This window comes from Ascaphus truei, chromosome 7 (assembly GCF_040206685.1).
Source record: "Ascaphus truei isolate aAscTru1 chromosome 7, aAscTru1.hap1, whole genome shotgun sequence".
NCBI lineage: Eukaryota > Metazoa > Chordata > Amphibia > Anura > Ascaphidae > Ascaphus > Ascaphus truei.
Window position 1 is genome coordinate 35,704,216 of NC_134489.1, and position 22,993 is coordinate 35,727,208.

Genomic DNA, 22,993 nt, shown 5'->3' on the forward strand with positions numbered 1-22,993 from the left:
GTGATAACTTCTCTGAATGCTGTTTGCCGGCCGCTAAAGTACATGTCTCCTAAATTTTCCAGCTATCAGAACCAGCGATATGTATTGTGTGCCTGTCCTTCTCATTCCATTATCCAGGGGAAATGTTAAGCAGACGGCAGAGCCAAATGCACAGAATACCTCTGGGAATCAGGGTGTGCACAGAGCACAACGTATCTTTGTAATTACAGCTGCACTGCCCCTCACTGTCCCTCATTGCCCCTCATTGCCCCTCAGTGCCCCACACTGCCCCTCAGTGCCCCACATTGTCCCTCAGTGCCCCACACTGCCCCTCACTGTCCCATGCTGCCCCTCAGTGCCCCACACTGCCCCTCAGTGTCCCATACTGCCCAGCAGTGCCCCACACTGCCCCTCAGTGCCCCACACTGCCACACACTGTCCCCTCGCTGCCCCTCTGTGCCCCACACTGCTCCTTACTGTCTCACACTGCCCCTCACTGTCCCACACTGCCTCTCAGTGTCCCACACTGCCCCACACTGTCCCACACTGCCCCTTACTGTCCTACACTGCCCCTTACTGTCCCTCACTGCCCCTCACTGTCCCTCATTGCCCCACACTGTCCCACACTGCCCCTCAGTGCCCCACACTGCCCCTCACTGTTCCACACTGCCCCTCAGTGCCCCACACTGTCCCACACTGCCCCTTTCTGTCCTACACTGCCCCTTACTGTCCAACACTGTCCCTCACTGCCCCTCACTGTCCCTCACTGCCCCTCACTGTCCCTCACTGCCCCTCACTGTCCAACACTGTCCCTCACTGCCCCTCACTGTCCCTCACTGCCCCTCACTGCCCCACACTGTCCCACACTGCCCCTCAGTGCCCCACACTGCCCCTCAGTGCCCCACACTGCCCCTCACTGTTCCCCACTGCCCCTCAGTGCCCCACACTGTCCCACACTGCCCCTTTCTGTCCTACACTGCCCCTTACTGTCCCTCACTGCCCCTCACTGCCCCTCACTGCCCCTCACTGTCCAACACTGCCCCTCACTGCCCCTCACTGCCCCTCACTGCCCCTCACTGTCCAACACTGCCCCTCACTGCCCCTCAGATTTTAAAAGTGGTCAACATCTAATTAATTTACTATGGCATTAAAATGAAAGAAAAAATAGCTTTTTGTCTGTCTAATGCTGTGTGCTTTTTTACAGACTCCTCACAGACATACGGTCGTATCACAGTTGACCCACTAGAATAAGCTCATCGAAGTTTCTTTTTTTAAATGGACAGCTAGAAATATTTTCAAATAATTTGTATCCTGGGAAATGTTTGTAAACATTGCGAGCTGTAGTTTAGAGCAGGGGTGTGCAAACTGGGGGTCTCTAGACTTTCTGGGGGGAAGGGGGAGGGGTGCGGCGCTTACAGAGGCCCTGTGCTCTTCCCCAAAGCAGCTAAATTAAATGCCGGGGGAGTGCACAAGGCCTCTGTATGTTACTTACCGTGTCTCCGGCGTTTTTTGGTGACGCGATGTCACATGATGTCAGAAACACCAGAGACAAGATAAGGGGGGGGCTCAAGCAGGGGGGGGGGCACAAGCAGGCAGGGGACACAGACGGAAACGTTTCTGCACCCCTGGTTTAGAGTGTGGTTTACTGTCCTTATCTCTGCCTAAAATGTTACTCGTATGCTGTTTCCTTTTTGGGAATGGGACAGGAATGGGACAGGAATGGGATAGGAAGAAATCTGGTTAATTTATGATGCGAGTTGAACTGTCCCAGAATCCCTCTTTGAAATTAAAACCAACGAAAATGTTCCGAGTTTCAAGAATAATTTAAAAGGGAAATTCATGCCCTTTTTAAAATGTATTATTTTTACATAGGATTAAAGCAGGGGGTCTCCGAAGCTGACCCCCATTCATTTCAGTTCCAGGGGGAGCCCCTGCTTCCTCAAATACTTACTTTCAAAGGGGGTGCTAGTACCGCGTTAAAGTTTAAAGCTCCCACGCCACGCAGACCAATAGGAAACGGGAGACCGAGTATGAAATGCGGTGCCCTACGAATTCGGAAATCATGAAAATAAAAGATACAGAGCAGGGCACTCCCATAAAAAATGTCTGGCTTTAATTGGTCATCTAAAAAACGGAGGTTACAGCCCTTGATAAAGCTCTACGGCCTGAAACGCGTAGGTGGGCTGTGACCTCAGGTTTTTACAGGAGCGCTCTTCTCTGCATCTTTTTTTCATGATTTCAGATTTCGTAGGGCAGCACATTTCCTACTCAATCTTCTGCTTCTGCATTGAGCGGTACCGCACACCCAATACCCAAGGACCGGCAGGACGGAGTGCTGGGACTTTTCATTATGTGAGGAAGTTCAACTTGGTGTCACCCCACAGCTTACCCGTTCCTATCATATGGCTGAGGGAAGGTACTGTATGGACATTTGGTTATGTAGTCCTATTCGCTGCTTTTGCTGGACACTGTATGTGTTTGACTTCTACAATTGTGATATTCGAGGGTTTCCAGGCAGGCGTTGCAGGCGGTCCTCGCTATCCGTCGTGTCACTTTATGACGGACGGCATATCCGACGCATCATAATGCAATCCTATGGGGCCGTTTTCCGACGCCGGAATGAGTTATCCAACGCTCACCACCGCTGATTAACATGGGACTCACTTTACAACGGTGTCACTATCCAACGCTACTTCCAGAGCGGATTCCGTTGGAAACCCGAGGATGGCCTTTGCTTACTTTCTTCCCATGCAAGCCTCACCTACATTTATCCATGGTATTCCCCTGGTGAAATCCGTAAATGTTTTCAATATACACGATATTTTTCTCTCTGTTTTTTTACTACACCTCTGTCTGGACTATGTCTCTCAATAGGAAGCTGAACCTGATGATATCAGTGCGTGGGAGCTTTGAAATTCCGCCATTACCTGAACCCTGCTGGAAGAACGGAGGAGCGACCGGCGCCCCCTGCGGAGGTGAGTATCTCAGGAAGAAGGAGGTCCCTGGAGCTGAAATTAACAGGGTTCAGGTACAGAGACCCCGGTGCTTCAATGCTATGCTACATATAAAATAAAACCGAATGCTTGGATTCCCTCTTTAAACATACATCCACTGGTCTGTTTATTTTAAGGCTCCAAAATGTAACTTATCAAACGTAGCACTGCATGAAAGTAATGCATGTCAAGCTTCTTCAGCACTCAAGCGGTTAAATAGACCTTGATCTTGACCCATTTGGAAGACAAATGCAGTCTAGTACGAAGCGGCTGGAAGGAAGGGAGGCAGATGGAGGTGATAACAGATGAAATACAGATTGTGAGGCAGCAGACAACACAAATCTGTGCTAACCTACACAGATAAGGACACTGACAGCAGATGCACAGACACTCAGCTCCTAAGAACATTGGAGCCAGATGATGACTTAAATTCATAATGTAACAGCTAAGGCCGTGTTTATAGTGACGGCGACGCGACTGATGACGTCAGCTGTCGCAATTTGCGAAAGTTGAACTTCAAGTTTGAGTGACGTCGCTGGCGACAAGGCCAGTGACGTCACCAAGGGGGAGGGCAGAGTGCAGTAGGCGCTCTGTGATTGGTTTAGAGACTGTCACATGTGGTGACTGTCTCTCCAAAAATCAAATAATACTGGCTTACAAATTTTTCGGAGCTACATCGCGCCTACTATAAGCGCATGTGACGAATTCAATGTATTTGTTTTGGCGCAACGTTGCATCGCCATCGCCAGGCACTATAAGCGCAGCCTAAGCTGTCTTTGTTGCATCTTATATTAACCACTTCAATGCCTCAACCCAGGCACCTCCGTAACTAGGTATGTGTTGCCAATATTCAACCCCAGGTGTGGCTTCCTGAACGCTTCTGAAGTATATGGGTTGATGTGTTTCAGAATTTTGATACAGTAATGATATATATTATGTTATTTCATATATATATTTTTTATATAATATATTATTGTTAAATACAGAAAAACCTCAATGTCTGTGTACTTGCTGGCACAACTCAGAGAACGGTCACTTTATTGAAGCTTGAGTGGACTGTGGATAAATTTGGCCTGTGATTTCAATAGGGCCAGGATTTATTGATGGGCCCAAGGACAGTGCTAGAGAGGGAGGAGGTGGGGGCGAGGAAGGAGGCTTGATCTGTCCCAGACAGGCAAGGAAGGCTTGAAGGGAATTAAGGGGTAGACGAGGGTAAGAGTCACAGCAACTCACAGGCTTTAGCCTTCCAATTGTGCATGTCTGGGTGGCTGTTTTAGAATTTCAACTATGAGCAGAAAACACAAATATCACTTGTTAGCACATTCACACAGCTCTGCAACCCTGTCTTTCCTCATTATCTCTTAGCATACAATGTTTCCACTGCAGCCAGGGATTCTGGGTAATGGCATGCAAATGAGCACACAGTGTCACTATTTACTTCTTATCCATTTTAACATGGAGCCCCTATAAGCTTCTGCCTGCCGCATTACACAGCTTTTCAGCACTGCCTGGGTTACAGAAGTGCACAGCCAGTAAACCTACTCACAGACAGCTGATTTGACCTTGTGGGTCTTCTAAAGTGCGAGGTTGGTTGCTGGCACGTGTGTATCACCAGACATTAAAAAAAAAAGTGACAACAACTCTCCATGGTACAGTGCACATTAATACCACTTGTGGTGCATTTTCATGTCTCACACAGGTCTGCAACCCTGTCTTTCCCCAGTATCTCTCAGCAAGCAGAGGAGGGCAAAACACAGAAGCAAAGGGACAGTTCCTGGTGCTGAAACAATGTTACATTGTGGCCATGGTAGTTCTCAGCCATTGTTGAGCAAGCGAACCCCTGGAGGATTTTTGGGGGCCCCCCTGCTCATCAGATCTCACTCCCTCCTCTCATTCACATGCACCACCCTCATGCTCCTCACACTCACAAACCCATCACACTCACCCCCTTCTTACACACTCACACTTCATACAGTACTCCTCTTATTCACAACACACTTTACATTCAACACTGCTTGTCACAGAGCTCTCAAGCTTTTTTCTAACCCCGACCCCCCCACCCCCTCTAACATAGCACACTTCCTCACTTCTCTCTATCACACACTCCACATCCATGGGCGGGGGGCTGTCAGCCTATCCTCTCTCTCCTTGGTACCCGGTTTCAGACAGCAGGGGGCATGCCAACTGAGTAGGTGGCGGAGTGTTTCCCCCAGGGGCCACGGCACCCTTGGCAGAGGGTCATGGCATCCCAGGGGACCCTGGTTGATCAACGCTGGTATAAGGACACTTCATTGACTGCTATTTCTTGGTATGAAACAAGTATGATCATTCTTGCAAACGCTCAAAGAATTATAGCAAGAAAGCGTCAGGTGCAGCAAGGGCAGACAGTGCATGAAGTAAGTGTTATTGCACTATATGGCAGTTAGGGCCAGATTAACTAAACTATGCAAAGCCATAATACCCCTCAGCAATACCAACATAGAAAACTGACACAGCACACAAAGGTTTCAAATGAACAGTAAATGTTTATCACATAATATTCATAACAGTTTGTACATTTGTCACAGCAGAATCAATTGAAGTGAGTAGCTGATTCAGGAACGTCTTTTTCTTGCACTCTTTCACAGCAAGGAGGGGAGATGGAGGCGGGGGGGGGGCTCAGGATTCACGTTGAAAGACTTATGGCATGAGTTCTCAACCCAACTCCTTAAACCCCCCCCCCCCCAAACAGGTGAAGTTTTCAGGATATCCCTGCTTCAGCACAGATGGCTCCATCAGTGGCTCAGTCAATGTCTGAGTCACCGATTGAGCCACTTTTGCTGAAGCAGGCTCTTCGACTGAGCTACTGATGGAGCCAGCTGTGCTGAAGCAGGAATATCCTTAAAACCTTGAGGGGGGGGGGGGGGCGGTTTCGAGTACAGGAGTTAAGAACATCCGTCTTATGATATAAGATTGCTTAGCAGTATTTATACACGTTTCAGTAACCAAGTCAGTTCTGATAAGGCATGTATATAGCAGCTTGTAAAGCAGTGACATTCAGCTCAGGATTAAGGGTTGTATACATCAAGAACATGGTCTTTTCGCATTTGCGTCCAAAAATTCGCAGTTTTTTTCTGTCTGAAACAACACGTTTATTACGCGTATTTGTACTGTTGTAGAATTTGACACCTGCTGCCCTGAAAAAAAAGACTTCTGCCAAAAAACAAAGCATAAAACAGTCAAGAAAATGTATGCAAGTCGTACGTTTCTTAATACATAAAGGTAAATGTAACACCTCTCCCGCTCCTCCATCAATCCCGCATCACATGCACAAGAATGGCACACCTAAGATGAATACATAGACGCTGCCTGGCGCATGTATATTCCAGCTACAAAATAACTACTTTGCACTGTGACGGTGGCGCAAGTTCTGATGTTTACTTCTTCACAGTTCCAAGTGGAATGGGACATGTGGTCGCGAGCGTCCCGTCGCCGTTTAGCCGCAGGGAGGAACCTCAGCCGCAGCCTGCTTCGACAAGAGGCTGGGTTTTAGGGTAGGGGGTTAATTGCAGGGATTTTACCAGTTAGGGTAGGGGGTTAATTAGCAGGGGTTTTAGCAGTTAGGGTAGGGGGTTAATTAGCAGAGGTTTTAGCAGTTAGGGTATGTGGTTAACTGTAGGGGTTTAGCAGTTAGGGTAATGGGTTAATTGCAGGGGTTTTAACCGTTAGGGTAAGGGTTTATTGTTGGGGTTTTAGCAGTTAGGGTAAGGGTTAATTGTAGGGGTTTTAGCAGTTAGGGTATGGGGTTAACGTAAAGGGTTTTAGCTGTTAGGGTAGGGTGTTAATTGTAGGGTTTTTAGCAGTTAGGGTAGGGGGGTAATTGCAGGTTTTAGCAGTTAGGGTAGTGGGTTAATTGCAGGGGTTTTAGCAGTTAGGGTAGGGGTTAATTGCAGGGGTTTTAGCAGTTAGGGTAGGGGGTTAATTACAGGGGTTTTAGCAATTAGGGTAGGGGTTAATTGTAGGGCTTTTAGCAGTTAGGGTAGGGGGTTAACGTAAAGGGTTTTAGTGGTTAGGGGGTTAACATAAAGGGCTTTAGTGGTTAGGTTAAGGGCTTAGGGAAAGAGGTTAAGGTTTTTAGGGTAGGGGAGAGCATTAGTAGTAGGGGTTAACATTAGGGGATTTTAGTGTAAGGGGTAAGGTTTGGGACTTACCTTAGCGCAAAGCGGCCGGCGGCAGAGTGTCCCGGCAGCGGGGTGAGTCACGGACAAGCGCCGGAGATCATTTGGTACTGTAGCACCAAGGGTCCGAGACCGAGTTACAAGAGCCTGCAGTCCGATCCTATAACTAGAACCACTATCGCCGTGCTCGGTCTCCAACTCATCTTCCAATGGGCCGGATTATAAAAAAATATAGTAGTAGTAGTGTACCAAGGCGTCATTTTATACATGCCTAAAACGACTTGCCATACAAATGTTGCCAGACTTACCTTCCCTGGGGCCAGAGGGGGAAAAAAGCATTCTCCCGTGGCTCGGGGAAAGTGGCAGCCGTGGCTCCCTGTTTCTCTACGGGCTGTCAATGTCTACTTTCCCTACAGCTAGCCATAGCTGCGGTTTGTCTGTTTCCCACGGCAATCCCCGGCTACGGAGAGCTGAAGACAGGCTGCATCTGTACATCAACGTTTTGGAACCATCTGTGCTGTACAGTATATTGTTATTACCTAGGCTTTTTAGTGAGTTTCAGTGTGAAAATATGCATTAAACCGCCTGTGCAACAGCAGTGATGCAGGATACGGCTGTCCAAACGCCACTCCAAGGGCATTGAGGGGCCTGGTTTGGCCCTCAGGATGCAAGTTGAAGAGCCCCGCATTAGGGCTTGTATTCAACATGCTGTGAAGCTGTTTCCCACTGCTGGAGAAAACATCTGCTCTGTTCCTATCAATGGGGCTAAGATCTTCTCCAGCAGGGCTACAGAGTATATTAAAGAAGGGCCTGTTTTAATAGCCCTTCATCCAATACCTACAAAAGCTGTGTAATGAGTGCCAAGACACTTCAGCAAGGAAAGGTTTGTAAGTCTTCGAATGGTCAGGAAGCTGGTTTTACTGGTCTCATAAAGCTCCACAGTGCCAGAACCGAAGTGCTGTCAAATAGTTTGTCTGTGAATATCAACTCACTGTAACACTCTTGATACTGTATTGGTGGACTAACTCTACACGTACGCTGCTGCTGCTCTCTTAAATTGTTAAAACTGGTGGGCCGGCTGCAGCCTAATAACCGTGTATGACCATTGGGGATAAAGTATCTGAAATCTGTGCCAATTACCTTCTTATTTGATTATCTGACAGGCTGAGATTATAGTGCTCACGACGGTGCGGCGAGAACAACATACATCTTCTCTATGAGACCACCCATAGTGCGCGTGACTGCGCTAGAGATGCAGAGCGACCACGCTGCAAATTTTTTTTTAAATACAAATTATTTTGTCTTTTTTGCATTGCGGCCGCGTCACATGAGTGGTTCAGCCAATGAGGGTGAACCAGCCTGGTGACGCGTCCACCACGCCTCCCCAATCACTGGAAGCTGAGTTCACCCATCACTCGGGCGAGAGGCCCGTGCAACGCCATGCGCTGGCGCGCACGACCCCACTATAATCTCAGCCTTACACAGATCTGTAGGAAGCCTGAGCAGTAGTCAAAGGGTTAAGTGCAATGGGGCATTGACTTTCGAGGCCTTTAACTTTCAAGTAGGCAAAACTGATGGTAACCCAACTCCTGTAGGCTACAAAACATAAGGGCAAAGTCTCAATAATGAAAAATCATAGTGTGAAAAAAGCCTAGTGTCATCAATGGATAAAGATGGATGTGCAATGGTTTCTCCCGGGTGAAACCAAAATGAACATCCCTTCAAAGAATACTTGGTAACTCCAGACTTACTGTTATCATTCTTTATTCTTATTGAAGGCTAATGGTGCGTTCAATGCTTTGTAAAAGGAGATACATGACTGGTTAAATGGGGATATACAGTACAATGTCAATGCAAAGGTAAGTGCTACTGAAATAAATGGAAACAATGGGGTCTATGTAGGAAGGCAAAAATGGTCCAATTCTGGGGCAAAATATTATTTACTACATGTATGGAAGGAAAAATCCCATTGGAAACAATAGGATTCTTTTTATATATATTTGGTATAATTGTTTTTCCTCAGGTTTGCTCTACTTTTGCCTTGACACCGCACATAGACCACTATGTGACAACGGAGTGCCTGCCCAGAGAGCTTACAATCTAATGAAACACATACATATTCCTATCATGATGGTTTTCATGGGACCCGAAGGAAGACGAGGGAAAGGATACAGATACCAAGTGTGCCGCGTTGGCTCTGAATAAACATGTATCCCTGTTTCGGACGATGGAATCCTCGTGGCACTGGGATTCTGAGAATGGATTTGTAGAGAGAGTCTCTCTTATTCTGGTCTGACATTTCTCAGTCTTTGGATGACAGTTTCACTCATTCCCGGCACTACGCACTACTGGTCCCAAAGGTCTGGGTGGAGTGTCAGTCAATGAAGTAAGATTGTATGTTGTTAGTGGTAACCCTTTAATGTTTTAAAGTCATAACTGTTCAAAGATCCTGTTGTGAGCTATTCAGAAACCAAAAGGGATTTTGTCATTCACATTTTATTTGTCATTGTAGCTCTTGGAATGTGTAACTGCTTGTGAACGGCATGCCTCAGGAAACAGCAAACGCAGATGAGGAAAGTTGGATATATTTAGCATGTCTTATGTTTCTTGGTACTATGGTTCCCTAGAAAGCAAAGCCTCTTAAACCATTTGCTAACCTGAGCACTTGTTTAGTGCTATAGAAACAGTTGGCTGGGACAGACTCTGCAGACGTTGGTAATATGTATTTGCTCAGTCCCAATGCTAAAAGACAGCTCCCAAATTAATGATTCAACATGTTGCCATCAATGCAGCGGATGCATAACAATCCGTAGCTAATATCCTCTGTTCTCACTACATCACAAGTTGGCAGCAGTTTATTTTCTCGCTCTTGTATTTCTGAGGGAGGAAGAGCCCCTAAACATTCCTGTTTGAGTGGCAATAGAGGAAGCCAGAGACAGTCTCGTGATATGAAGACCCAAGAGAGATCATTCCACCAGACAATGTTGCAGGTGTCTAGATGGTGAGTAGCAAAAGTACATACAGTATGGTGTCATTTACAAGTTCCCAGAATCCCCCATACATATATTACACAAAAGATGAGTGTTACCCAAGCACTGGTTTTATATATATATATATATATATATATATATATATATAATATATATATCACAGAAGTGAAGCGCACAGCAAGGCTGCATTGTGTTATTTTTACAGAAGGTACCATTTGTATCAAATTGACTTAATGTAGCAAATAATAGTCACTCATGGCTTTGTTGTACAGTTGATAATCTGTTATGTGGTAATGTTCGTGCGGCCAATGGTGTGGTTAGTCAGGGATCTTAACCACTGAATGGTCTGTAGCACTATCAGTGCCTAAAGTGTGGATAAATGTTGTTTTCCACAAGATGTACATTTGCTACAGGTGTTAATGCCAGTGTTGTCCCACTCCATTCTTTTGTGTACTGTTAATGAACATATTGTATGTAGAGCATGGTTTACTATTACTGGCCATATACTGAAACTGGAATATTAATCAAGGAGTCCTATTACTTAGGGAAATGTATCAACGTTCTACTTCCTCTTTGATAGAAGTTCCATCAGCCCACTCCAATTCAATAGAAGATACAGAGGACCCTCTAATGTCCTTCTATGATCTCTCTGGATCTTTCACAAGTTTTTCTGTAGGGTGAAGATAACCGCAAGATTCCAAATCACTGATTGTGATGATTTACAAATGAAATCGCTTACAGTGGACACAGAATATACTTGTCTGTCCGTCAGTAATCTTTCAGGTTTCTGTATGATAGAAAATCACAGCTGAACAATGGGTTTCCTCCATTTCTTTTTTCATGTTGAGAGCTAATGGAGCCTATAAACGGTAATTGTCTCTTTTTGTATAATGTCTTGATGGTTAAATTAACCACAGGTCAGCGATAGGTAAAACATAGACACCACCTTCAATTCTATGGACACCAGGATGCAGAAATCCATAAGAATAGACCACATTTTCCTTTGATCCTTCAAAGGAGCTCTGTTATTAGCTTTGAATAACATGCTTTTTAAAGCCCCTTTGGTGTGGGAGAGGTTTTCGTACTTTCACCCCTTTCATCAGCCAGAGGGCAATTCTTTGTCATCTTCAGCCATACCAGTTCTGTTTGTTGTGTATCAATTAACCACTTGACATGTTCTGCTAATGACAGACCAAGTGCATAAGCTGCAGAATACGGAGAAGTGGTGTCACTTGTAACTTGTCCTAGAAGCAGGTGCCAGCGGTGGACAGGCAGTGGAATGGGATGGAGACAGCAATTTTCCATTATTGATATATATTGTTCAGTTTATCATCAAAGCCATACATAAGGCAGGCAACTGGAATGTATCTATACATCAACCACCTCAAAGGCGATATACATTATTTCCATTCTTCTGGGAGTTGTAATGGTGAAGGTGTTGGTCTTGAAATGACAAACTTCTGTCCGGATCCTTGGTTTACCCAGTTGGGTAATAGTAACACTGTTTATTTCCCCTCTTTGCATGCTGTCATATACATCTGAGTGATATACGGTATGTTGCTAGGATTCAACTCCAGCTGCACAAGTACGTATGAAGCATAATGTCAAGACGCTTTAGCATTGAAAGGTGGTATATAAATGCAAGGCATTATTATAATCTGCTTTTCCCAAGCTCCATCGTTCCATTCTAGGGCTTCATAGACCCTACTCATCAAGTTTCATGAGTGGTCAAGGAGACATTTTGTTCTATCATTTACTGAGAGAGTCCATCACTTTAGTGAGAGGATTCAGATCCTCGATTTTAAATATTAGCACAGTCTTCAATAGTACATCACTTTTTATGGGATTGAGTGGTATTCAGACTTTTGCCTCTGAAGTGGTTGGTCCCTTCCTAAAAGATTCATCGTCTCTTGTTCTTTTTCTCTTTTATTTGGCCACTTACTCCAAGATGTCCAAGTACACAGGCGGGGCCTTCGCCAGGGCCTGCAGCTTGCTGTGGATTACTTTGATATTTAGCCTTTGCTGAGGCTCTCTCTGCCAGCACCCTTGCATGATGCTGTACACCTCCGTGGGGCAGGTCCTGGGTTTCTCCAGCTCTCGCACTTGGGTGATACATTCAATGGCCTGCAAGAGACCAAAACAAGGAATATGTAGGAGCAGAAGTAGCATTAAAACATGAGAAACTTTGAAGCATATAAATTGATGAATAGAAGCATAGAAAGAGATATATTTCTGTGTGTATGAGGATATGTATGTATGTATATGTGTGTGTGTATATATATATATATATATATATATATATATATATATATACACACATATATATATGTACATACATACATGCACACGTATATTCAGACACACATACATAGATACTTGCACACACACATTATATACATACTCACACATACTGTACATTGATATATGTACAGGCACACACTTTTACCGTTTCGTTCTAGTCACATAGATTAGGGATGCGCAAACTTTTTTTGTTTCCGCCCCCCTGCCTTTTCTCCCCCCCTGCTCACTCCCCCCCCCCTTTGCTCACTCCCTCCCCCCCTTACCTTCTCTCCAGCCTTTTCTGACATCCCGATGTATTGTAACCCCACGGCAACGCATCGTGAGAAGCTTATTGGGAAGACCGCGGGACCTCTATAAGCGCTGAGCAACCCCCCCACCCCCCCAGAAAATGTCACGCCCCCCAGTTTGCACACCCCTTTCATAGATCACCCTCAAATAATTTTCTACTTTGAAAAAAATATTTTAGAAGCCTTTTAAAAATGTGCAATAAATGTTTTTGGGTTGAGTACGCACTCTTTTACTCACTGTACTGAAACTCAACAAATGTGGAGAGCACCAAATGTTGTCCGGGGGTCTTTTCCTGTAGTAGATCCCAAGTTTGTATATTCATCCAAGAGAGAAAAGGCAGCGGCACTCAGATACATTCTGGGTGAAAAAGTGTCTTTATTGGATTACATCATATATCCAGGAGTGACGGCTGCATTTTTTCTCTTGGATGCTTTTTCAAAATACACACTATTGTGATCTTTTGATGTGCTTAAAGGAGAAGGTGCTCCCCCCTCCTCCCCTCCCACTCCCCCCCCCCCAAAAAAAATGCTGCCCCCCTAGGTGGGAAGCAGGGGGTCTGCAGAGCTGAACCTACCTCCCCCAGATACTCACCTCTGTAGCGGTGCGGGTAACAGCTCCGCAGGTTTAAATGTCCTAATCACGCTGGCCAATAGGAAGCCGCGAGAGATGATCACGGCTTCCTATTGGCCTGTGTGATGCGGGACCTTTAAATCCACCATTTCAATAGCCCCACACGGCCCAGCAGAAGCTGCTACCGGCACCACTTACGGAGGTAAGTATCTGGAGAAGCAGGAGGTCCCGGAGCTGAAGTTAATGCTCAGCTCCGCAGACGCCCTGCTCCAACCCTACAACTACTGTATTAAAAATAAAGGAAAGTAGGACCCAGATTCAGATAAAGCAGCCGGGACGCACACAACGTGTGTGTGTGTGTGTGTGTGTGTGTGTGTGTGTGTGTGTGTGTGTGTGTGTGTGTGTGTGTGTGTGTGTGTGTGTGTGTGTGTGTGTGTGTGTGTGTGTGTGTGTGTGTGTGTATTGTGAATTATGTATGAAATAATATTTTTTTTAAATATTTTTTATTTATTTAACTTTGACACGTACACACACACACATACACATATATACACACACACATACATACATACACACATACACACATACACGCACATACATACATACACACACATACATACATACACGCACATACATACATACACACATACACACACATACATACACGTACATACATACATACACGCACATACACGCACAAACACACATACACGCACATACACACACACACACACACATACATACACACATACACGCACATACATACATACACACATACACGCACATACATACATACACACACACATACACACATACATACACACATACATACACGCACATACATACATACACGCACATACACACATACACGCACATACATACATACACACATACACACACACACACACATACACACACATTCATACATTACAGCGCCGGTAGCGGCGCGAAATCATTAATTTCTTCATCTTCTCCCTCGTCGGTCCACTCCAAGCTCCCTGCCGTGCGCGCGCGCAGCCCTATTATAGAATGGCTGGCTATCCTCAGCCAACTAAAACTGACGCGCGCGCGCCCGCACTATATACCCAGCCTAATGGCATTAGCCGTGCGCGAGAAGGGGGCGCGGCCAGCACGCTGTACCATCCGCTAGCACGCGCCAGCGGGTGCAATAACCTCAGCTACATCTGCAAGTTTGCATTAAACATGCGTCACAATGTGTTACATGGCTGGACACATTTTAACACAGCTCAAATAGTGTTGCTAAGTGGGGTTTTGAACCTTCAACGTCCAAGCTCTCAGTGAACTTAAGAATCAGAAGTATCTGGAAATAAAATTAGTTGTCAATTAGTTGTCAAAAATAAATAATGTTGTGTTGGCAAATTTTCCCAATCTCCCTGCCAGGACGCCCCAGGCCGGGTGTAACCTGATGCCCACTGATGGAGAAAAAGCCATTTATCCTGAGTTCATTAGCGTGTCCGGTTCCTGAGAAGGTCGGCTGCAGCACCCGCAGGGCGGCAAAATGGAATTATCTCGCTAGTGCGTTGGGAAATTAAAATCGGATTCTTTTTCTTTTATTTATTTAGAAAGCTTTCTTGGCATTAAATAGAAAAATAATTGTTTCACCAAGGGGGCACTTCACAGAACAGGTGTGTTACATAAGAAAACGAGCTGTAATCCACGGTTTAACCCTTATCAAGCGTCGCTGTCTTGGGTGCAACCTAGGGAGAGTCATGTCTTTACATCCTCATGTCTGATCCTCCAGAAATTAGATTGCAAGCTCCTTGGGGCAGAGATTCGGCATTAAAAGTAATTACTGTGATGACATGTAACAGCCACCAAGCACTGGGACTTCCCCGGTTTTGTGCATTACCTATGGCACAGAGATGCTCTTTCTGTGATACAGTAACCAAGTCACTGGACCATTGCTGTAATAGGGCAGGCATCCAAACACGGTGTAACCCCATTCTTCTGGTTTACCTCTGTATTGGAGAGCTGGTACCAGGGCTGCTTCCCGTAGGTGAAGATCTCCCACATCACCACGCCAAAGCTCCAGATGTCACTGTCGGTGGTGAATTTCCGGTACAAGATGCTTTCTGGGGGCATCCAGCGAATAGGCAGCATGGTGCGTCCTCCGACCTGCAAGGAGACAACCTCACAACATCAATGACGGGGAACCTGCAGGGCTGTGACCTGCAGCTGATGGAGCTATGGAAGTTATTTATCACCACCACTTGGCTGCAAAACTGGAGCAAAAACACAACACCAGATTTATTTTGAAATATACCATTATTATTATTATGGATGTGTTTGTCACATTAGAAATCTAAGGCTGTTTTTTCGCATGAGTTTTGTAGCTGGAAGACTCCGTAGAACTGGTATTATCATTACACATAATACTGTGTCATTTTGATGTTGTTACTTTCTACATCAACATACAGTAGCAACAGAAAAAAGCAGTGTGTTAGACCAGGGGTGCTCAACTCCACTCCACAAGAACCCCCAACAGGTCACATTTTAAGGATATCCCTGCTTCAGCACAGGAGGCTCAATCAGTGGCTCAGTCAGGGTTGCCGCCACTGTGGGTTTGACCCGGAGACCACGGATTTCAGCCACGTATCTCCGGGCTATGTGTTTACCTGTGAAATCTCTGGGCGGGGCCTCGGCTCTTACCTTGTCCGACGGCGGGATCTTCCCCTGCAGGGTCCCATCAACATGGCCAGCGCCCCGTCAAATGGCATCTCGTTGACAGGACAACGGGACGTTAAGTGACGCCGTGGCCCGTTGTCATGGCAAAGCGACACCGCAGGGCGTCCCATTGTCATCGCAACTTAATGTCACGTGACGTTCAGTTGTCATGGCAACGCGGCGCCATTCGACGTCGCGGAGCCATGTTGACGGGACCTTGCCGGAGTAGATGCCACGGCCGGAGAATGTAAGAGAAGTAAATAAAATAAATACATTGAAAAAAAATGAAATTTAATTGCAAAATGTCTCCGGGTTAGCCTTCAATAATAGGCGGCAACCCTGGGCTTTGTCAGACTGAGCCTCTGATTGAGCAATCTGTGCTGAAGCAGGGATATCCTGAATACCGAATCTGTTGGTGTGGTCTTGAGGACTGGAGTTGAGCGCCCCTGTATTAGACTTAATATGGAGTAGTATTACTAAGAATAACAATGGGACACTTTAAAGGTCATTTGTATGATCTTGTTCACAGTATAGTGTTTTTATCCATGGTCAGGGCAGGGGAATGTCCCGTATCTGTAGCTCTAATACAGTGAGTCCCAACCTTTTTTGTTTGGAGGAACCCTTGAAGTATTTAGAAAAATCTCGGGGAACCTCTATCTGGCTGACACACATTCGGTTCGACAGGGGTCAGTCACAACATTTCACACCTCACGAGCCACCTCTATTTCCCACCCTCTACCCATGTATTTCTCTCCCCTCCGTCTCACTAACTCTCCCGCCTCGCATGTATTTATCCCTTGTGTCTCACTCTTACTCCCTCTTTTCCTCGCTCACTCCCTCCTGCCCCCCTCTCTTCTCTCACTTGCCCCTACCTTCCGTCAATTACCCCACTCTCTCTCAATCCACCCTACAAAATACATACCAAAAAAAACCACCCCCCCTGGTCTGGGGTCCGTTGGAGGAACCCCTGAGACTGCTTCAAGGAGCCCCAGGGTTCCACTGAGTCCTGGTTGGGAATCACTGCTCTAATAACCTGTTTGTGCTTTTGGCTAAAGCTTAGTAATGATCAATTGTGGACTGGGGTTGTAGGGAGAAAGCAGAGACAGTGAAGAGAAGGCAGGTAGTATGTCACCAGATCCTAGTGCACAGGTAGCCAACTCATAATGACTGAGCCATCTGTGCTGAAGCAGGGTTCTCCTGAAAACCTGACCTGTTGGTGACCCTTGAGCACTGGAGTTGGCCACCCTTGTCCTAGTGACTATAGGGAAAAGGTTCACACGCCACCTGCTAACAGTGTGTCACGCAGATGCTGTTTTGCAGTGGCCAGTAATAATGAACGCTCGAACAGTACTTCCCAAGTACTGTAGCACAACTAAAATGGTACCCGCTTGATGGAATCAATGAGCCGAAGTCATAAATTGGAGATAAAAGAGTTAATTCATAGTGCCAGCCCCGTGTCCATGTGCAACCAACCCCCTCCATACTGTCCCGTGCTTCGGGTTTCAAACATTGGATTGTCAGCTCTTGGCTACAGGCATTCCTTCCTATGTACAGTGCTGCATGCACTGCAGGATGAAAAATAATACAACGTGCTATAAATATTATTACAAATAACAGATACCTTCTGGTTTTATGGGCTCAGGTTTTTTCTGACTACAATATATTAAAAAAAAACTATTTATGAGGATCCTAAAAAAAAAAATGATTGGACACCAATTTGTCTCCAAAACCGAAATCTGCTGTAGGATTTCACGAGGAATTAGGTTATGTAAAAATGGGGAAACTAAAGTCATTTGTGAAGAAATTTCAATACTGACGCAACGTGGCATTTTACATAAATCAATTGATTTTATCCATTTTATGTCCCTTCAATATTAAGTTTATATGGTCATCCAATAGCATGCAGGAGAAGATATCGACACATATTAATATCCCATAGCACAAACCAAAAGGCTATTGGGATTGTCCTCCCGCCCTGGTATAATTAGACCCTGGCCACCCTTTTTGTCCTATTGGCCCTGGATCCCTTCCATCCATTTCCCTGGAATAAGACTTTTTCCACTCGCTAAGTGATTTTTCCTTATTCCCATCACCGGCCGGCATTAAATATGAATATGGGTTGGACAAAAAGGCAGCTTCAGAAGGACTAAAAGGGAAAGATGAGGCCCTCTCCATTCAGGATGTCACAAGTTCAAATCCCATTAGAGCCCTTGAACAAGATGAAGACGGATGGTTGAGCCCTGGCTGAACAGCAGGCTTGGCAGGTACTTAAAGTTCATTCTGGTAATAAAAGAAACATCCCCAAGTTGGAAGAATGCCAGGTCCAGCACATGGCAGCTAAATGCTTGTTACTATCCCTTGCTGGCAAATGCAATGTCTTTTAAATAGAAGGCTCGGGATAAAGGGGAGATCTTCATTTAACATGGTGGTGCCGATTCATTACTTTACAGTACATCAATAAAAAGTGCACTAAGCGAGTATGAAATGCACAGTGCAATAAGAAATTGGTTAAGGCTCTAACTCAGGTGTGGCCAACTCTAGCCCTCAAGGGCCACCAACAGGTCAGGTTTTAAGGATATCCCTGCTTCAGCACAAGTGGCTCAATCAGTGGCTCAGTCAATGACCGAGCCACTGATTGAGCCATCTGTGCTGAAGCAGGGATATCCCTTATACCTGGCCTGTCGGTGGCCCTTGAGGACTGGACTTGGCCACACCTGCTTTAACTGTTCACATTGATAATAACTAACAACAATCCCACATATTTGTCTTATATCTTGAATAAAATGTGATGCTTGTGTGAATGTTTTGATCATTCGATCTGGAATTCTTTATGCGGTGGCAGAGGGAATTTAAAAGTCATATTGGAAGTCTATTGGAATCTAGTCTTGGTTTCTGCATCAGTATTGCCTGAGCTTTACAGTCAGAAAACCTTTCCAAATAAGCCCGGTTACTGAGTGAATGTCAGCCCATCTGTTATTGCCAGATAAAAACCCCAAGAGCTTTGTAGTATTAGGCCAGGATGTGGGAACTATTTTGAACTGTGGCAATAATTGTATAAGTCCTACCATAGTTACAGAATCATCATACTGTACTAGATCAGGGTTCCCTAACTATTAGCCTGTAGGACAATTCCAGTCCCCAAAGGGCCTTGGAGTGACTGTTTATGCTAATTTCATTGTAGTTGCTCAGGCAGCTAACTGTAATGTATCACACTGAAATTCACTGTAAGCTAAGGTAATATAAATATATATGGCTCATATGTTAAAAATGATTATACTTCAAGTATTTACAAGTCTTTAAATGTATTCAACATGACATTGTAATTATCTTGTGACCCTTCTACTCCTGACTCTACTTGGGATATGTCCCCTTTGGAGAACTAGTTGAAGAGCCTTGGACTAGAACTAGATGATGCTAGATGAAGAGTTAATGCCACCTCTTAGGCTGCAGCCAGACAGGGAGCGAGCGCGCTGGCGCTAGTGCGCGGTGATGTCACGCGCTCTGCTTTGCCGTGCTTTTCCTGGCCAGCTAGTTGCGCGCATGGGGAGTGTCGGGGGATGCGGCTATGACGTCATGGAGCTGGTTCACCCTCATTGGGCGAACCGCTCATGTGACGCGCCGGCGAGCGGCACGGTCAAATTTGCTTGCTTCGGCAAGCAGCTAAGCGCCGTGCATGCGCAGGCGCTCGCTCTGGCCACACACATTGCAACAATGTGTTTCATCGCGGCCAGCGCGAGCGCGCCCGCTCAGCATCACCCTGGATGAGGCCTTAAGGTGCTGACATCATGCTGTACAGTGACCTCATAGTGATGTGAATAGGATGTGTGTGTCAGCTCTTGTGCTGGATTGGAAGTTAGATACAGTATCAAAGTCTCTTTGCTGCAAAACAAATGTCAAATAAAGCAGGAGAACAAATAATCCGCCCATGTGGTGATATTGGTTAGATCTTTGCAGTATCAGAGATTTCAGAGTGTAAGGGTTACATTGAGTGACTGCGTTGGAGGTGCCGACTGCGGTTTTGTTGTGATTCCTACCTCCCCCCCCCTTAACCCTGAGAGGCGTCTCTGTAGCAGGAGGCGGCCAACTCCTTTGTCTGTTCTGTTGTTCCGCCTTTGATAAGGATCAGAACACCAGTATCAAATTGTCCACATCGATCTGAGTCTCTCTCTCCCTGTGTGTACACGGTGTTAGCGAGAGCAGCGCTGATCTAACAAAGAGCTCAGAACCAACACTGCTTCTCTCATTTCAGGTCAGGCGGCTGGTGTATAAAATACACACATTTATCCCTGCGGTCTGTCTGCTATCCCGTCGCTAACCCTTCTCTGCTGCCTGGGCTGCTGTGCCGACAGCAGAAGTGATTACCTAATCGTGGCTCTGAAAATATTTGAATTTAGCAAGATGCTATTTACCTAGAGTTTTCACATAACTGGTCACTAACAGGCTCACGTGAAACCCTTAAAAACTGCTGTGGAAAAGCTATTTATTGAGTGATCATTGTGTACTGTTTCTAAAGCCAGGGTGGCCAACTCCAGTCCTCGAGAGTCACCAACAGGTCAGGTTTTCAGGATATCCCAGCTTCAGCACAGGTGGCTCAATCAGTGGCTCAGTCGTTGACTGAGCCACTGATTGAGCCACATGTGCTGAACTTGAGCCACATGGGCTGTGGATATCCTGAAAACTTGACCTGATAGTGGCCCCTGAGTTGGCTACCCCTGCTCTAATGCCATTAACACTGAGTAGGGTCCACTTATATGTGAATGTGCCATTGTGCACTGTAACTGCAGAGTGCCTATGAAGTGTAGGACTGCGAGCGCTTCATTTTACCATTAAATTAACGCTAATTGAAGCATTCTAGAATCTAACGAGTATCGTTGCTTTAGCATCTGGTGTAAGAGTAAGTGATTTGGGGAAGTGTTACTTGACACAGTATTGTAATGGGATGTACCACGTTCTGCATCAGGGGTCATTTTTCTACCCGTGTCCTGGTAGTGGTGTCAAACTCTTCAGCTAATGTTCAATAATAATAAAAAGGGGTTAAGAAGTGTCTTACATTTGACTCAAACGCAAGTAAAAAGAGCTCCCACAAAAACATATTTCTGTGCATAGTCATTAGCCAGCTTGGTAAATAAGCCCCAATTCAATATGGCGACAGTAAATGGAAATGAATAATTTGACGGCTTGTTAAGCCACTTCCTACCATGTTAAATAAGACAATTGTTTGAAGGATATCTTCGGAAGAAAAGGAAATATGTCTTATTTATTCTGACCAGCGGCGGATATCCGCCACACCATGACACTTACTTGGTGCCGCCGCCTCCTCCGTGCTGCCGCCCTCCATCTTCTTTGAAATCCCAGCGTAATTTCATCACCAACGCGACGTCACACTGTGTCTCATTGCCGTGGGAACATGATGTCATGACGTCGCGTTGCCATGGCAACGAACCGCGGTGTGACGTCATAGGGTCATTGGATGCTGCAGAAAGAAGGCGGAGGAAGCAGGAAGGCGGCAGCAGGTAAGGAATTTCCCATCAGGCCCGATTGCGCGGCCTCCGTATGGGGACGGAAATTTTTGCTGCCCCCAAATTTTGCCACACTAGGCCCAGGCCTAACAGGAAATCCATCACTGATTTTGACAGAATGAGTTCTGAAGATCTTCTTACATGGGATAATGTCAGAATCTTCTGCAGATTCAGTTAGAAATGAAGTATTTTAAGTAAAAGAAATGTGGCTAACGTATTTTAACAAGCAGAATCTGTGGATAGACAGGAAGGTCATATGGCTAGGTAAAGGCCAGTGAGAGACAAACAGTTACTGTGATGATATGCTGAGGTAATCAAGACTGCTAAAAAGTAGTTTTGATCCCTTGTATGGAGGGTGGGTAGTTCCTTATCAGGTATGACATCATGTGAAATGGCTTAGGGTGTTCAGAAAGATACTGCTGAACCCTGTTACTCGGGGTCCACATAATGAGATCGCGTTAAAAGCTTTATGGCTTTTGACACCAAAAGACTACATCTCTCAGCATGCTCGCTGCCTGACAGAGCCTCGTGATTTGTTTGTCCAAAAAAAACCACTCACACACACACCACCCTCGTCCGAAGCTGATGAAGCAGGGAACTTTTATTTTTTAAACGTGAGCCACGCTGAGACCGCGTTATAAGCAGATCCGCGCTGTGGCGGATCGCGCTATAATGGGGTTGAGCTGTACATGGTACCATATCTGGAAATAGGATTAGTAGTAAGGCTGACTAGGTCCTTTTATCTGGATAAATATCAAGCAGTTTTAGCTAAGGAAGAGAAGAGAAGGGTTAACACCAGCAGAGAGGGGGGACCGGGTTTATTATCACGATATCAAGATCAAACAGAAGGATTCCACTCAGGAACAGAATAATATGCGACCATCTTTGAAGATATCCTACCTATTTGATGTCACGGCCATTTTGTACTATTTTTGTATGTGAGTATTTATCTTCCAAATAAACGTTTCTTTTTGTGGGCTATAAAACAGAATGCAGAGTTTTGTTATGCTAGTGTAACCTATAGAAAAGGCAAAGGACATTTAACACAAATCCTCCTTTATGAACTTTAAAGTAACTTACCCTGTAGTAATCCGTGCTGTAAATGTCTCTTGACATCCCAAAGTCACCGATCTTGACAATCAAATCGACGCCTACAAGACAGTTCCTGGTGGCGAGATCCCGGTGGACGAAGTGGAGAGATGCTAAGTAAACCATGCCAGATGCAATCTGCGTGGCAATCTGCAACATCAGCATCATGTTGAGCTGTCCATCGGGTTGCCCATTGCCGTTGTCCAAGATCTTGGCATCTGGCCCGTGGGACCTGAGCAAAGAAAGAATAGACATTCCCAATCGAAAGTATCATGAGTTGCTCCATCATTAAAAATGCTGTTGAGTGACTCTAATACACAGATAGCTGCAGATAAGGATGAACGCAAATGGTCCTGGTTTTGCACATCTCATTCCAACATTGTATACAAAACCAGATACAGAGAGATTGACGAATTGTTGTA

General features: G+C 45.5%; 1 protein-coding gene across 1 annotated transcript in view; it reads right to left on the reverse strand.

Annotated features, from left to right (window-relative positions):
* Positions 1-5,886: 5,886 nt before the first annotated feature.
* NTRK1 (neurotrophic receptor tyrosine kinase 1) overlaps positions 5,887-22,993 on the reverse strand; it is a 68,474-nt gene continuing 51,367 nt past the window's right edge. Inside the window, exons 15-17 of the mRNA XM_075607664.1 lie at positions 22,563-22,803; positions 15,256-15,414; positions 5,887-12,243 (exon numbers count right to left, since the gene is read on the reverse strand). Coding sequence (XP_075463779.1) covers positions 12,058-12,243; positions 15,256-15,414; positions 22,563-22,803 — 586 coding nt within the window. The 3' untranslated portion in view covers positions 5,887-12,057. The remainder of the gene's footprint in view (positions 12,244-15,255; positions 15,415-22,562; positions 22,804-22,993) is intronic.